General features: G+C 38.4%; 1 protein-coding gene across 1 annotated transcript; it reads left to right on the top strand.

Moving 5' to 3' along the window:
* The first annotated feature begins 25 nt into the window (after positions 1-25).
* Positions 26-14,855, top strand: ATP6V0A2 (ATPase H+ transporting V0 subunit a2). Its single transcript, XM_085238300.1, has 20 exons — positions 26-276; positions 1,637-1,715; positions 2,994-3,091; positions 3,919-4,056; positions 4,345-4,445; positions 5,167-5,293; positions 6,058-6,140; positions 6,482-6,575; positions 6,887-7,099; positions 7,495-7,645; positions 8,308-8,447; positions 9,376-9,533; positions 9,947-10,037; positions 10,340-10,458; positions 10,930-11,140; positions 11,688-11,807; positions 12,041-12,160; positions 13,340-13,457; positions 13,711-13,882; positions 14,734-14,855. Exons 1-20 carry the CDS (start codon positions 160-162, stop codon positions 14,834-14,836), a joined length of 2,553 nt encoding a protein of 850 aa, XP_085094426.1. The 5' UTR covers positions 26-159; the 3' UTR covers positions 14,837-14,855.
* Positions 14,856-14,964: the final 109 nt, after the last annotated feature.

Below are 14,964 nucleotides of genomic sequence, written 5' to 3'. Positions count from 1 at the left end.
GCGCTCTCCCGGCGCCGGTTGGCCACTCCGCCCCGCCCCCCGGAAGCCGCAGCCGGCGGGCGGGGCGCTGCGCTGCGCTATGGCGGCCGGGCCGGGAGCTGCCGCCGTGCCCGCTGCGCGCCGGCCGCGCTGAGCCGAGCCGCTCCGTCCCGGGCCGCCATGGGCGCGTTGTTCCGCGGGGAGCCGATGTGCCTGGCGCAGCTCTTCCTGCAGAGCGGCTCGGCGTACGAGTGCCTGAGCGAAGTGGGGGAGCGCGGCCTGGCCGAGTTCCGAGATGTGAGTAGGGGCGGCGGGGCGGGGGGCTGCGGGCAGAGCCGCTGCCTGAGCCGCGCGTCGTCGTCGTGTGGCAGCGGGCTGAGCCACGGGCCCGAGCTGAAAGGGGCCCGCGGGGTCGTTCTTCAGCCCCCGCCTCCCTGCGCAGCCCGTGCCGATGCCCGACCGCTCTCTGGGAGATGAGCTTCCCCTCGTACTCACCCCATCCTGCCCTGCCGCTACGTGAGGCTGCCGCCGTTAGTTGCGAGCAGAGCGCGCAGCCTCCTGTCGGGAGTTGTACGGAGCCGGCCGGTTCCCCCAGCCGTGCTCCGCACCCTTTGCAGCTCCGCTGCCCTTCTCTGGACTCACTCCCTGGCCCCGATGTCTTTCTGCTTGTGAGGGGCCCAGCACTGAGCACAGCGCTCGAGGTGCAGCTCACCAGCCCCAGGCATAGTAAGAAGGCCCCCTCTTGCTCCTGGCTGCGTGGTTGCTGATACAAGCCAGGTTGCTGCTGGCCTTCTTGCTCACCTGCTGCCCCAGAGTAGACGTGCCCACCCCCCAGTAGGCTGATAGAAACACCCACGTGCTCTGTAAGCTTATTTCTGCATTCTCACTGACTGTCAGGATGTGCCATGTCTGCTCCCACAGAGCAACTCGCCTTAGAGGAGGCCAACTGCATGGCTTAGAAAATGGGTTGGGTAATAATTAACTTCATTTCTGAGCTGTCTTATCATAATTATGTGATGCTTACTTGGTGACAGAGACTTTGGAATTTCTTTTCAGAAATGCAGGACGACAGTCTTTGTAAGGAAAACTTAAGTGAACAGCTAGTTAGCAAATATGGCAGTAGGAGGATGTGCATTCGTCAGTATATCATTATAGAGTATCTAAAGATGCTATTCCATCTAGTCCTGATTTGGAAGTTGAATATGCAGCCAGAGGCATTACATACTCATGGGGAGGTGTGTGCAAATATCTATGAATGCTTAACATTCCACATAGGTTCTGTGAAACTCTACAGCAAAAAAACTGAACAAACCGAAAAACAACAACAAAAAAGCTGTTTCTATCAAGGTTCATGCTTGTTAATTTGAAGTCTTTAAGCAGTGTTTTAAAATGGTAAGAATAAGGTTGGGAATGGTTTCTCTGGTAGATCTAGTTACTTGGTTCTCTGAGTAAAAAGAAGGAAGGATGTTGATTCAGTTCCAGTAAAGCTTTGCTGTTGAAAGACAAATCTTTTTCTCCTTTAGTAGCTTCCCTGATGAAAAGCACTTTCTAGAAAGAGTGCACATGCAGCATTGGCTCCATGAAGTCTCACAGACAGCTGTGTTTTGTAGGGGTGGTTGTTTTCATGTTTCCTAATGAGTATTTCATCTTTCCTCAGCTCAACCCAAATGTAAGCGTGTTTCAAAGAAAATTTGTGAATGAAGTGAAGAAATGTGAAGAAATGGAAAGAATTCTTGGTGAGCTTTATTTTCCTACCTGCCCTTTCTCACCTGAGGCATTATTCAAGCTTATTTTGCTGGAGTGGATCTGAGGTGTTGATTTCAGCTGCAGTTTTTCTGTTTGATTTTTCCCAGTGTTGTACTGTCTGAATTTTGCAGAATCTTATAAAATTCTTGTATCCATGACAGAGGCCTGTGTGCACTCATGTGCACTGTATCTGTAGATCTTCAGAGCCAGAGATGGCTTATTTGACTCCTGTACTGAAATGGGTCAGAACATCCAACTCAAGTACATCTACAGCTGGAGACTGCACAGCCTGTGGGCAATTCCAGTGTTTTAGTGCTCTCTCTTAATTTTCTCAGCTTTAAGTTTTACTTACTGTACAACATGTACGTTTTAGATATTGCTGTTCTGTTTCTTCTCTCTTTTTTGGTTAAGCTCAGAAGTGAAGAAGGGTTGCTGATTTGTTGCTGATGAATAGTTGAGACTGTTTCTGTACTGAATGGTTAAAATACTGCTGGGAAAAAAGAAGCTTTGCTCTGGATATTCTCTTGCCTATAAGACAAATCCTTTTTTTTTTTTTTTTTTTTGTCACATTATATGATTGAGCACTGTTCAACTTCCAGCCACTCTCCAGATCATCTCAAGCTAATAGTAATTTCTTTCACATGGCAATCAATGCATAGAGGAAAGGCTGCAGAGCTTTACCAAGATGCACTTCACTGCAGTGTATCCTGAGGAAAGGTTACTGTTGAAGGATCCTCTTATTGGAATGTGTTACTGGAATCACGTGCTGGTCATGCCATACATCCCAGCAATCACACTGCCCAGCATGAGCTGCATGTGTTGTTGGGTTACTTAGGCCTCTTTGTTTGAACACTGTATATTCTAAACATGAGTTGTTGAGCAGAATGTCAGGTTTTTTTGCAGATGGCATTAGAAAGCTGTACTCACAACAGCAAAAAGATACTGTGAAATGTTAAAAGCTTCTTAAAAAATGGTGGTGTTGGGAAAGCTTCAGTCAAACGTCTCTGAGGATGGGTTCCTTCTGCAGCTTCCAAGGGAAGTCTTGTGTTCTAAGCACATCATCAGTGCCTTTCCTCTGCACAGAGCTCAGCCTTTCCTCCTGTTCTGTTCTTTTTGCAGACTCCGTGTATGGTTGCAGAAATAAAGGAATAAAGTAGTTAAGGCCTGATGCTGCAGTGTGATTGGCACCCTCACAATGGCTACGTAGTATTCTTTCAAGTGTATATGATATGCTTATATTTCTGATTCTGTTTCTCTTCTCGCTCTAGGTTATTTAGTACAAGAAATTAAAAAGGCAGATATTCCTCTTCCTGAGGGAGATGTTGCTCCTCCTGCCCCCTTGCTGAAACACATTTTAGAAATTCAGGTAACTTGTTCAAGCACCAGTTGTCAAAACTGTAGTACTGGATCTCAGAACTTTATTTCAAATTGGGTCACTTTCTGTTTCACCACTTAGGACTTAATTTACTTAGGGACCTGTCAGGGGCAAACTTTACTTCTCTTTATCCAGATTTCATGTTCTGCCAGTGTTACTTCAAAGTCTGCTTTGAGGATATTATATTGTCACAAAATTCCTGTGAAAGACATAAAGCTAACTTAGAGGTTTGTAGTCACCTCTTTTTTGATGGATTGGTGCGTTGCTGTTCAGATAAATTGCTGTATGTAGGTGTAGTCCTTCAGCCTTGTTTATTGCTTAGGGATTTATTCAGGACTTTTCCTGCATCCTTATTTTTCAGGATGTGTGGGAGTTCTTAGTTCTTAGCCCAAGGCTCTGCTGTTTCCCGTGTTGGTTTCTTAGTGAGTACAGAGTGCTCCTTTCTCTGAATGCTTTTCCTGGTATTGTGTTGGAAGGAGAAGCTTGTAAAATGTAAATATACTTTTGAATGATGTTCTTTTTTATTGTAGGTCTGTCAATAGAATAGGTAAATGTCTCACACTCTGTGCTATTCCAGGTTCTAATTCCAAGTGTGCCTTAGCTCAGAAATAAATTAGAGTCATAACAGCAGACTTAATGGATTCTGGTGGTGAATCAGGAACACTCAGTATGAAGCAATCTTTGGCAGACTGAGTAATAGCATATATTACACTTAGGAATTTGGAAGACTATAATTCAGCCAAATTAATATGTACTTCAAATTGATTCTCCCCCAATTTCCAAACCTGATTCTGTGTCACTTTTATTTTGTGTAAAAGGAACAGTTGCAGAAGCTGGAGACAGAATTGAGAGAAGTAAATAAAAACAAAGAGAAGCTGAGGAAAAACTTGATTGAACTCACGGAGTATACATGCATGTTGGATGTCACACAAACGTTTGTCAGGAGAACAGCTGAGGTAATCCTGCAGCATCTGAGTGTGTTGTGTGACAATCCTGTTGCACGCTGTTATTTTGGCCTATATGTTGCTCTGAGAACAATTAGGTAACTTTTGCAAAAGTGACTGTTAGTTGCTGAGTGATTCGGTTGGGATTCCAAGATCTTCCTGTTGCCTGAATTGAACGCAGGAAATCATTTTGTATTTTCGCTGAAATAATTTAACTAACTTTTCTTCTTGAGAATAATAAATTTTTTTTTGTTTTGTTTTTCCTGAGAGCTACGGCTGATGTTTCTTTTCCTTTTCTAGTATGAGTCCCACTTACATATAAATTATGAAGAATTTCCATCTGTGGAAAATGAGCCATTTGCAGATTACAACTGTATGCACAGACTAGGTGCCAAGCTGGGGTAGGTATGGTTCAGTCCATATCTGCCTGGTTGCCATGATGTGCTGCTTCAGAACTGCTTCAAGAGCTGCTATAAGTAACAGGCTGCTTTCTCAAAAGATGGGGTGTTGTGTGAGTCCAGTGAGTTCAGATAAGCCAAACTATTTTAGGCAGGGTGAGTGGCCCAATTGTACCTCTGAAACAAAACTGAATTCTTTTGAAGAGATATGTTAGAGAAAACTGTCACAAAGCTCCCATAAAACTACGTATGTGTGCTAAGGAAAAATCTCAAATTGCCCTGAATTGGTACTTTTACTGTTCAAACATTTTTCAGGGATAAACACAGTGAGTCAGTAGTAATGTAACATGTAACATTATTAATAGTACTGCTTACTTGCTTTTAAAGTGATGTATGGATACAACTCCCTGCAATGTCTTTATGAAAGTAAAAAAAAATGAGTGAAAAATCAAGAATCTTACTGCCATAGACGGAGACGATGTCAAATATTCTGTTTGTTTCCTTGGGCCTATAGTCAATCTGTTTCCTAAATGGAAATTGCCTCTTTATTTTATATACCAATTAGTTCCTATAGAGAGTGATGCTTCCTTCTTTAGAGGTGATGTGTTAAATTATTGTGGCTTCTATTTTGTGATGTGATTTATTGCTGAGATTTTGACTTTTCTTGGTTTTGTCTTATTTGACTTGATGTTGACCTATTTATCAAACCTTTCTTTTCCCGTAGCTTTATATCTGGGTTGGTTCACCGAGCAAAAGTTGAAGCATTTGAAAAAATGCTGTGGAGAGCTTGTAAAGGATACACTATTCTGACATATGCAGAGCTGGATGAATGTTTGGAAGATCCAGATACAGTGAGTAATAAACACTATAAAGGAGTTTCTTGTGTTTGTACTTTTCATAAGACTTAAAATAATTGCTGCTCAGCTCTGCACTAAATGGAAACGATTTCCCAGTGCCTGTGGAGGTCTTGTGGCTGCCTCCTCTCTGCATCTTCTGCTCTGAGCTGGGCAAACCCAGTGACCCTGGCCACTCCTCATACATCTTACCTTTTGCTGTGGAGTAGCTGTGACTTTAATTGGCTGTTGTGACAAAAAAAAAAAAAAGCACAAATGACTGCTTGGATATTTATTAACTAGGTCTGTACATGGTGTTACCTTTTAATGTCCCTTTTATTTGTTCATTCAGTAGTTAAGGAAAAAAAAAAAGTCTGGGATATTGTCTGTCTTCTATTAAAAATATCTCTGAACTTATAAAATGGACTTTGTCCATCACAGTAAAGGTTATCTAAGTTAAATGAAATTTTGCTTTGATTCTGATTTGTAACAGTTCAATTTTCCAGAACTTTTTTCTAACTTATAATTTAGAGGTGATGAAATATGATCTTTTTTTTCTTCCCTGAAAATTTTATTTTTTTTAATGATCTACAAAAAAAAACTCCTTTGAAGTATTGGCACGCTTGAGTTTCATTTTTGGTCTTAATTAAAACAATGCAATGCTAATGCTGCTGCTAATACTTTTTTCTGATTATACAGTAAAAGAACAAATCTGAATAATGATAGTGCACTTGAGTTCTTGGTTGAAAACAAGTTTCATTAACTATTTTCTTTTCTTTAAGGGTGAAACCACAAAATGGTTTGTGTTTTTAGTGTCCTATTGGGGTGAACAAATTGGCCAGAAAGTTAAGAAGATTTGTGACTGGTAAAAATGAATATATGTTGTTTCTTTGTATCCGAGTTCTTTTCTTGTTTATTTTTCCTCTCCTCCACTTCCTTAGAAATATTGATTTTATGCAAGGCTTTGAATTTGATTTTTTTTTTTCCATCCCCTCAGCTGCATCTAGCTTTAAAAATTCGTAATGTAGAAGTAAATGCGTGGATCACTTTATCTGCAGTCCTAAGTATGGGCCAAACATTGAGTGAGACTCGGCAGAATCTTGCCTATAGTTATTAGATGGCATGCTGCAGATTTGACTAGGACCTGATGTTGGCTGCATTTTGTTTTAGTTTGGTTATTCAGCACACATCTCTGTGTCTCTGCAGTTACCGCTGTCACGTGTATCCCTACCCAAATAGTGTGGATGAGCGCGTGGCCGTTGTTGAAGGGCTGAGTGTTCGTATTCAGGATCTTCGTACAGTGAGTAAATTGTAGTGGTGTTTTCCCTTTGCACTAGAGGCAATAACTTAATGTATTGCAGTATTAGATATATTAATATGTTTCTGAAATACAGATAGCTTCGGATCTGAACATGATCATATATAATGTTTGTGGTCTTGTGTTGCCTGTATTTATTAAACTTCAGAGTAATTCTGCTGCCTAAAACAGAAGGCAGTGCTTATTGTGGCCTCTTGCAAATGTGGTTCATCTTTGGACAAATAGTCTGTGCTTTTACTGTAGTTAACATAACTGTTTCAATGAAATCTTCTCGTTTTTCTGCTTGGACAAAGGTTCTGCATAAAACTGAGGATTACTTACGCCAAGTTCTGTGTAAAGCATCTGAATCCATCTATACATGGGTTATCCAAGTAAAGAAGATGAAAGCCATTTATCACGTACTCAACCTGTGCAGCTTTGATGTCACAAACAAATGTTTGATTGCTGAGGTTTGGTGTCCAGTGGCTGATCTGCAGAACTTGCGCCATGCGTTGGAGGAAGGTTCGGTAAGTCAGCTGAATGCTCACTGCTGCTAAAGCTTCTGTCTTCTAACTGTACAAATAGAAAAGAAAATACTTATTTAAAACAGGATAAAAGCTGGGTGCAGGCAGGTTTGGGTCTCAACATGCTGATGTTAAACAATTTCTTCATAAACACAATCTTTATTTAGTGCTTTGAATAAGAACTACTTTACTATTAAATAAGAACTTCTATGTTGGACCCAAGTTCCTAACCTGAACCTCATGTGGTATTCCTTATAAAGTACAGACCAGAGCATTTGGACTGTATTTTAGTGATGTTTCAAGGCTGGTGAAACTAGTGGTAGAGAAAATGATTTCACTTTCATTAGATTAAGCATCAACTGAGTTTTCATGCATCTTTTCTTTCCCTCTGTAAATAGAGGAAGAGTGGAGCCACAATTTCTTCATTCATGAATACCATTCCAACAACACAACCTCCTCCAACTCTGATACGTACCAATAAATTCACCTCAGGCTTCCAGAATATTGTTGATGCTTATGGAGTTGGAAACTATGGGGAAGTGAATCCAGGTTGGTTTTCTGAAATCTGAACTGTATTGTCATTATTGCTCACCTTGTTTGTAAAATTGTGTGTTTAAATGCCTTGCTAAGTGGGACACCAAATGGGGCAAAATGGGGGCAACCATACTGCTTATTTATTAGGTGTTGTAAATCTTCAGTAGCTCATCCAAAGTACAGATGGTGCTCCATGTGGTAAGTTGGGATTTGATTGTGAGGTGTTCTTTCAGCATTAAAAACAGTGATAACGACTGTGTATTTATATGCTTTACCTTGGATAAGAGCATGTATTTAGAGAAAAGAGGAAAACTGGTAATGGCTGTTGCTCTTGCTAAGGTGTGAAGCTCATCACCTGGATAAAAGACAACAACCTTATGCAAGCTTACACAGCCCATTCATTGTAATATCTTTCTGTGTTTCTTAGTTACCTTGACTCCAATAGCATCATGTGATGCTGTACAGAAGAATACTTCTATATAAATTAAAGCAAGCTTTAAATCGAGTTAAATTTATATTGTGTGGGAGATCTGTTAGCAAGGGGTGAAATGTCCTTCAAACTTAAGACTAAACAAATTGTTTGGGAGGTTAAAAATAGTTGATTGCTTATGCATAATTCAGATACCACCATCATCTGTTGTGCTGTATGTCTGAAATGTATCATGTTGCCATTGCAGCTCTCTATACCATCATCACTTTTCCCTTCTTGTTTGCTGTTATGTTTGGAGACTTTGGGCATGGTCTGCTAATGCTCATCTTTGCACTCCTGACAATACTGTATGAAAACCATCCTAGATTACGAAGATCACAGGATGAGGTAAAAGGAATTACAAACTTAAACCCCACCAGCAAGATAATTCCAATTAAATGGCTGCTATGTTTCTGTTAAGTGCTATTTTTTTGTGCATGTGCATTAGGCTTTTTTGTCTTAAGATTTTGTGTGTTCAGTATTACCATACTCCTCAAGATTAATGCAGTGTCTTAAGCTCTTCTTTTTTGAAAGGGCAGAAATTGCCAAGCTGGGAAGAAGGACTGGCAGCAAATAATATTGGTGGCTTGTCTTTCCTTCTGCTAACGCTACTTAGTGGCATATGTTGTTTACAGAATGTGGTTACAGCCACTAACGGGAGGAGAAAATGTCTCTTCAAATTCCATCTTCTGCTGTTTCTGAAAAACAGTTGTAGTTTGAAATTCACAAGACTTAATTTTATTTCATCTTTTAACTATAGGGGCTTAGAAAGTAGGAACTCTTGCATATCTTATTAGAATTATATTTAATTAAGATTGATTGCAGGTGGCTTAACTTCTTGAGTTAAGTCTAGGGGAAGAAATGTGGCTTAAAAGGACCATTAGTTACTGTAGTGATGCCAATGAGAGAAGTGTCAGTTTGTGTCACTGGATCTTGTATGGGGACTCCAGATCTCTTAATTCACTTTAAACCAAAGTTGTCTCTCTGAATTGGCTCTCAGCTAGTTCTGTTTGCTAAATCATTTGGCATAAAGCTATAATGTACAAAGGTGAATCTGCCATTAAGTGATTGTCCCTTGTAGATTGCATATTTACATGCTTAAAGAAAGATTGTTATCCATTTGGATTGACCTCAGGTTTCTTCATATTATTTAATGACTGTTTGCAGGAATGTTTAGCTTTTAGAAGTTTTTACGTGGCTAGAGAATGTGTTTCTCTTTGAAGTGCATAGGTAACATGACTCCTCTTTCTTTTTTTTTTTTAATATATATTTGCAGATAATAAAAATGCTGTTTGATGGCCGATACGTCATTCTATTGATGAGTTTGTTTTCTATATACACTGGTCTGATTTACAATGATTGTTTTTCGAAGTCATTAAATATCTTTGGTTCCGGGTGGAATGTTTCAGCAATGTTTGAACAGAATGTTTGGCGGTGAGTGGTCTGCCTTTGTTTGCTATGCCATTAAAGCAAGAGTATTTCCTGCAGCAGGTTCACCTCTTGGCCCTTTAGCTGCTCTCTTATTTGAAGTTACCCTCAAATGAAATGTAATGAAATCTTGCAAGACCTGGCTAGTGGGCTGAGGGCTCAGTCTCTTCTACACTTAAAATAAAAAATGCAGTAATAATTATTTAAAAACAAAAGAATGCAAAAAGATAAAAGTGAGGTTATAGGTAATCCTTTGGGTGGATGTTAGGATGGATCTTTCAAAGACGGTGTGAATTAAGCCCAAATAAAAGGTGCCCAGGTTGTTATGTTTTTTTAACTAGCCAGACCGTTTTTACTTAGAAATTGTTTTATTCTTTCATAGTCGTGTCAGATCTGATTGTGGTTCTCTTTCACTTCAGTCTTGAGGATCTCAAGTCTCATCGGCTTTTAATGCTGGATCCAAATGTTACTGGTGTGTACAATGGAGCTTATCCCTTTGGAATTGATCCGGTTAGTTTTATTCTTTTCTGTTATCCGTTGTGATGATCAGTCACCTTTAAATTAGATTTTGGTATGTGTATTAGAAAGATAAACATACTCTGAGGGAAAAGAAAAAGCATTTGTTTTCTTTCTCCATTCGAAAAGAGATTCCCCTTAATGAATCAAAGATTGAACTATTTTCACACACTTCAGACTTAGTTTGTGATCTCAGCTTGACGTAGAATGCTGGTGTTGTAATGGAGAAAAGATATTGCTTTGTTCCTTCCATTACATTGCTCTGAAATGTATGTATCTTGTCATTTCTTCCTCAGATTTGGAATTTGGCAAGCAACCGTCTCAGTTTTTTAAATTCTTTTAAGATGAAAATGTCTGTGATTCTTGGAGTGGTTCACATGACATTTGGAGTTGTATTGGGAGTATTTAACCACTTGTAAGTACAAGAAGTCATGATAACCATAATGCTTTTTGTCAAGTCTGTAATTATAACAGTTAATCTGGCAAGAGAAATGGGGACAGGTGTGTGTTTTGTTTTCTTTAAAACCCAGCATAATAGTAATTGTCTTAAAAAAACAAAACAAAACAAAACAAAAAAAAAACAAAAAAAAAAAACCAAAAAAAACAGCAGTAACAGAAGGTTGTCTTTCATAAAAATTTCACAAAATGGGTCAGTATTATTCCAAAAAGTATTTCACTTTTTGCTAAATGCAAGTACATGCTTCACATGGTATTGATTTCCACTAAAATACCACATTAAAATTCACTGAGTATGAAGAAATCACTTTTAGGTCCTAAATTCAGTACTGCTCCTTAAAATGACATTGTGACCATGTTTGGGTCCCAAGTTTACCTTGATCTTACTTTGTAAAACTTATTTATCCCTTTTTTCTTCATTATCTTTTAGACATTTCAAGAAGAAGTACAATATTTATTTGGTTTTTCTTCCTGAACTTTTGTTCATGATGTGCATCTTTGGCTACCTTGTGTTCATGATTTTCTTTAAGTGGTTGGCATACTCTGCAGAGGACTCCACAACTGCTCCAAGCATTCTGATTCAATTTATTAACATGTTCCTGTTCCCTGGTGGTGAAGCAGATGCCTTTTATACTGGACAGGTTAGTAGTTTTCTTACAAGCTTCTAAGGATCATAGAATCATAGAATCATATGATTCTTTGCTCTCTGTGCAGTTATTACTTTACCAGCCATGAAAGGCTGATAGCTGAGTGTGCTCTGCCTTCCCCTGGGGAGGGGAACGTCTCAGACTAAAAGGAAATTGAAGAAACATTATCATTAAAAATTGTTTTTATTCTTCAATTGTAAGATTGGTGACTTGTGGAAGTATGTTTCTAGAACAAAAATTCCCAGTTCAGAATTGAGGTAAGAGAATAGTCATATTTTTATAGTTTTGCTGTTTGCTTATGTACTGTAAATAATCCTAGTACAGTGAGCTTCAGTAATGCCTTTATCTAGAACTCAGACTTGAAGAGGCTGGGTGTCTGTAATTCCATTTAAGAGGAGGATTAAGTGAATATTTGGGTACATTTTCAATTTGGGTTGCATATGCACTGAAATCAGTAGTATTTTTCTTAGACTTATTAAAGGAAGGCTTAATTTTGATTTGTGATCTGGTCTAATGTTGTTTCTTTCCCACCTATGAACAGGTTGGTCTACAGAGATTTTTACTGTGTGTTGCTTTTCTTTCTGTTCCTGTAATGCTTTTTGGAAAACCACTTTATTTATATTGGTTGCACAGTGGAAGTCGAGGCATTAGAACATACAGGGTAAGTATTGACATGTGCTTATAAGTTCTTCAGTATAGAAAATCCAGCTGGTGTCCTGCTTACAGATAATGTCCGTAATTAGGTGCTTCTACAGAACTTGGATAGTTCTTTGTTCTTCTAGTTCTCTGGTCATTTTTGCCGTGGAGAATGTTATTTTCTGTGACAACTTTAAACAAATTTAAAAATTGATACCAAGAGTCCACAAACAAACATCATGCATTTCAATTTTGCAGCGTGGCTACAAGCTGATTCGGAAAGAAAGTGAAGAAGAACTTTCTCTACTGCAGCCTCATGATGTGGAGGAAGGAAGCAGTCATTCAGATAGTGGGCACAGAGAAGAGGATAGGGAGGAGGTAATTAATTAATTTCTGATTAGTTAGTTCTTGAAAGGAAATTAGAAGTAGAAAATCAAGGAGGTAATCATGGAAGCTTCCAAGAAAATCAGCAGAGCCTTTACAAAGACCTTAATGCCAAAATGCAATTCATTTATTTTTATTTCTTGGCATTGTATCATTATTTCTTGTTTCATTCAGATTGCTACAGCAACCTACAATCTATCTGTAGTGAAGAACATGAAGAATTAAGTGCTTTATTTGAATCAGACTGTAGTCTTTTCTTTAAATTGAAGGAGCAGGGTAAAAGTCGTCATCTGTTTTTTTTTTTTTTTTTTTTTTTTAATGGTTTTATAGGTTCTTAAGGCAAAAAAGAAGGCTTTGCAGCTTCCTGTTAAGTAATTCTGGCTTTTCACATAGATCAAAGTTTTTCATAGTTAAAAATTAAATCTTGTGACAAAGCTTCTTTCTAGTGGGCCTGAGGGAAACAAGTTGCATTCCTAGTCCTGGCTATTGCTCTCTACTTTGGCCAAATCATTAAATGTCTGAAGCGCTTCTACTGATTTCATGTGAATTAAAAGCCAAACTGATTCAGATTCCCAGTGTGTATCCTATGTATAGTTAGTAGCTTCGCTGGAGGAGGAGAATTTTTGCTTGCTGTATCTAAAAAAATACAATAATTGTTTGCTTACATAATTTCTTGTAAAGTAAATGTTGAAACTTGTGGTGGTGATTTTAGTCTTGGTATCTTTGTTAGCAACAAACATGCATATTTAGAGTTAACTCTATTAATACAGTTATTTCTCTGTGACTAGCATTACTGATAATTAGTCCTAGTTGTAAAGATTCAAAATTGACGTAAATTTGTGACATTGGTAGAACAGGAATTTGAATGGTGTTTGTTTTTTACTGCCTTCATTTTTCAAGAATTAAATCATACTATTTTGGAGAACAAATTTGCATACATTTTTATCTATCCACAAAGTAACTGGGAAGCTAACTGGAAAAATAGAACATCTGGTTGTCGTCCTTTTTCTCTGTAATGAATCTTAAACATTACAAGCTTTTTTTTCTCTTGATATGAAATCAGTATATTGCCCTGTGATGGATTTTTTTTTTTGTATACCAAGATTTACAGATGAATGTTTTTGTTTTACTTTGTATTGTTTAAACGGATACAAATGTGTTTTCGTATTTTAGTTTAATTTTGCAGATGTTTTTATGAATCAAGCCATTCATACCATTGAGTACTGTCTAGGATGTATTTCTAATACAGCCTCGTATCTGAGACTCTGGGCATTAAGTCTTGCACATGCACGTAAGTATTTCGTGTTGGTTTTGGTTGCTTTTTCATCTGTCCTGCTTTTTAACTGTCGGTTGGCCTGCTGAAATGATGCTGCTATGAAAAAAAAATGTGGGGTGGGGTGGAGAGTTTCCTGTAGTTCCCACATTCAGTAGATTCTGTAATCCTAGTTAAATCAGAATACAGGTTCGGTAGAGTAGCTTACTTGATGAATGTATGCTGTACCAACATAATTAATGAAAGTTTTTTTTTTTTTTTTTTCCAATAGAGTTGTCAGAAGTTCTGTGGCAAATGGTGATGAGAGTGGGTCTTCGTGTGGACACAACCTATGGTGTCTTACTGCTAGTCCCTGTTCTAGCCTTTTTTGCTGCGCTAACAGTTTTTATTCTTTTGGTCATGGAGGGGCTTTCTGCTTTTCTCCATGCTATACGACTTCACTGGTAAGTTTTAACTGCTCGTTTTTTTTAATTACTTCACTCCAGTGCATACTGGCTGCTCTAGAAGGATTTGGGGTCAAAATATTAGGGATCCTTAAGAGAAAATATTAACAGCCCAATCCTCTTTTAATTTATGTAATCTCATTGAATACATGGTTTATTAGTTTGAGTATTCTTCTTGGATATTTTCAGTGAACTCATATTTTATTGGCTTATGATTTATACTGACCTCTGCCACATTGAATTAATTATCATGCAAATTATGAATTAATACATTTGATTTACACTATCTTAGCTTTTTCATAATGTAGAATATTAGTGCTGTGATAAATATTAATTTCAGTCTAATTGTGTCACTAAATGGCTACATTCTGTTTTGCTCAACAGAACATTTATATTTGTGAGAAGAACTTTCATTCAAATGAGACTGCCAACCTTTAAATATTTTAATCCTTCCTAGTCTTCACGTCATGAGCTTTGCACTTTTGTATGCAGAAACTTGATAATGTTTGCAGTGTAGGGGAAAAGGCAGACATATATACACATAATGTAGCTATTTGCAGAGTTTTGTCAGAGTTTTATTAGTGCAGAGTTTTGTCATCATGATACTGTAGATTTGCAAAACTAATGCCAAAACAAATCAGTGAGACAGAAATGAGAAATAAACTATGACAGCAGAATTTTTAGTCTCTTGAAAAAAAAACAAATCTGCCTGTGTCTGTGGATGGAACAGCTGCACAGAAAGTCTGAGTGCTGAGATTAGGACTGGTGGTGTTTGGGTTCTTGCGTTGCAGGCTTCTCTCCTTTGGCAATTTTGGATTAATATCTACCTTCTACTTTTTATCTTGTTTCAGGGTGGAATTTCAGTACAAGTTCTATACCGGTGGAGGATACAAGTTTACGCCTTTCTCTTTTCAGCACATTTCTTTACATTTTAATAAAGATGATATAGCATAGCTCGGTTGCTCTCAGCAAAGTGTTTCGGATTGTCTGTCCTACAAGAACAAAGCGTTTCTCACTGATTGCCTCATACCACAGCCAAATAATTGTCATATATACCTCCCATAGTAATACACAGCAGAGCT

This window comes from Meleagris gallopavo, chromosome 17 (assembly GCF_905368555.1).
Source record: "Meleagris gallopavo chromosome 17, MGAL_WU_HG_1.1, whole genome shotgun sequence".
Taxonomy (NCBI): Eukaryota; Metazoa; Chordata; class Aves; order Galliformes; family Phasianidae; genus Meleagris; species Meleagris gallopavo.
The sequence above is the reverse complement of the archived record's forward strand: the minus strand, read 5'-3'. Positions and strand labels throughout refer to the sequence as shown.

Coding starts and splice junctions, on each gene's coding strand:
- ATP6V0A2 (XM_085238300.1), top strand. CDS start 160: ATGGGCGCGTTGTTCCGCGGGGAGCCGATGTGCCTGGCGCAGCTCTTC. Junction 1,716..2,993: donor AGAAATGGAAAGAATTCTTG/GTGAGCTTTATT, acceptor TTCTCGCTCTAG/GTTATTTAGTACAAGAAATT. Junction 6,576..6,886: donor GTATTCAGGATCTTCGTACA/GTGAGTAAATTG, acceptor GCTTGGACAAAG/GTTCTGCATAAAACTGAGGA.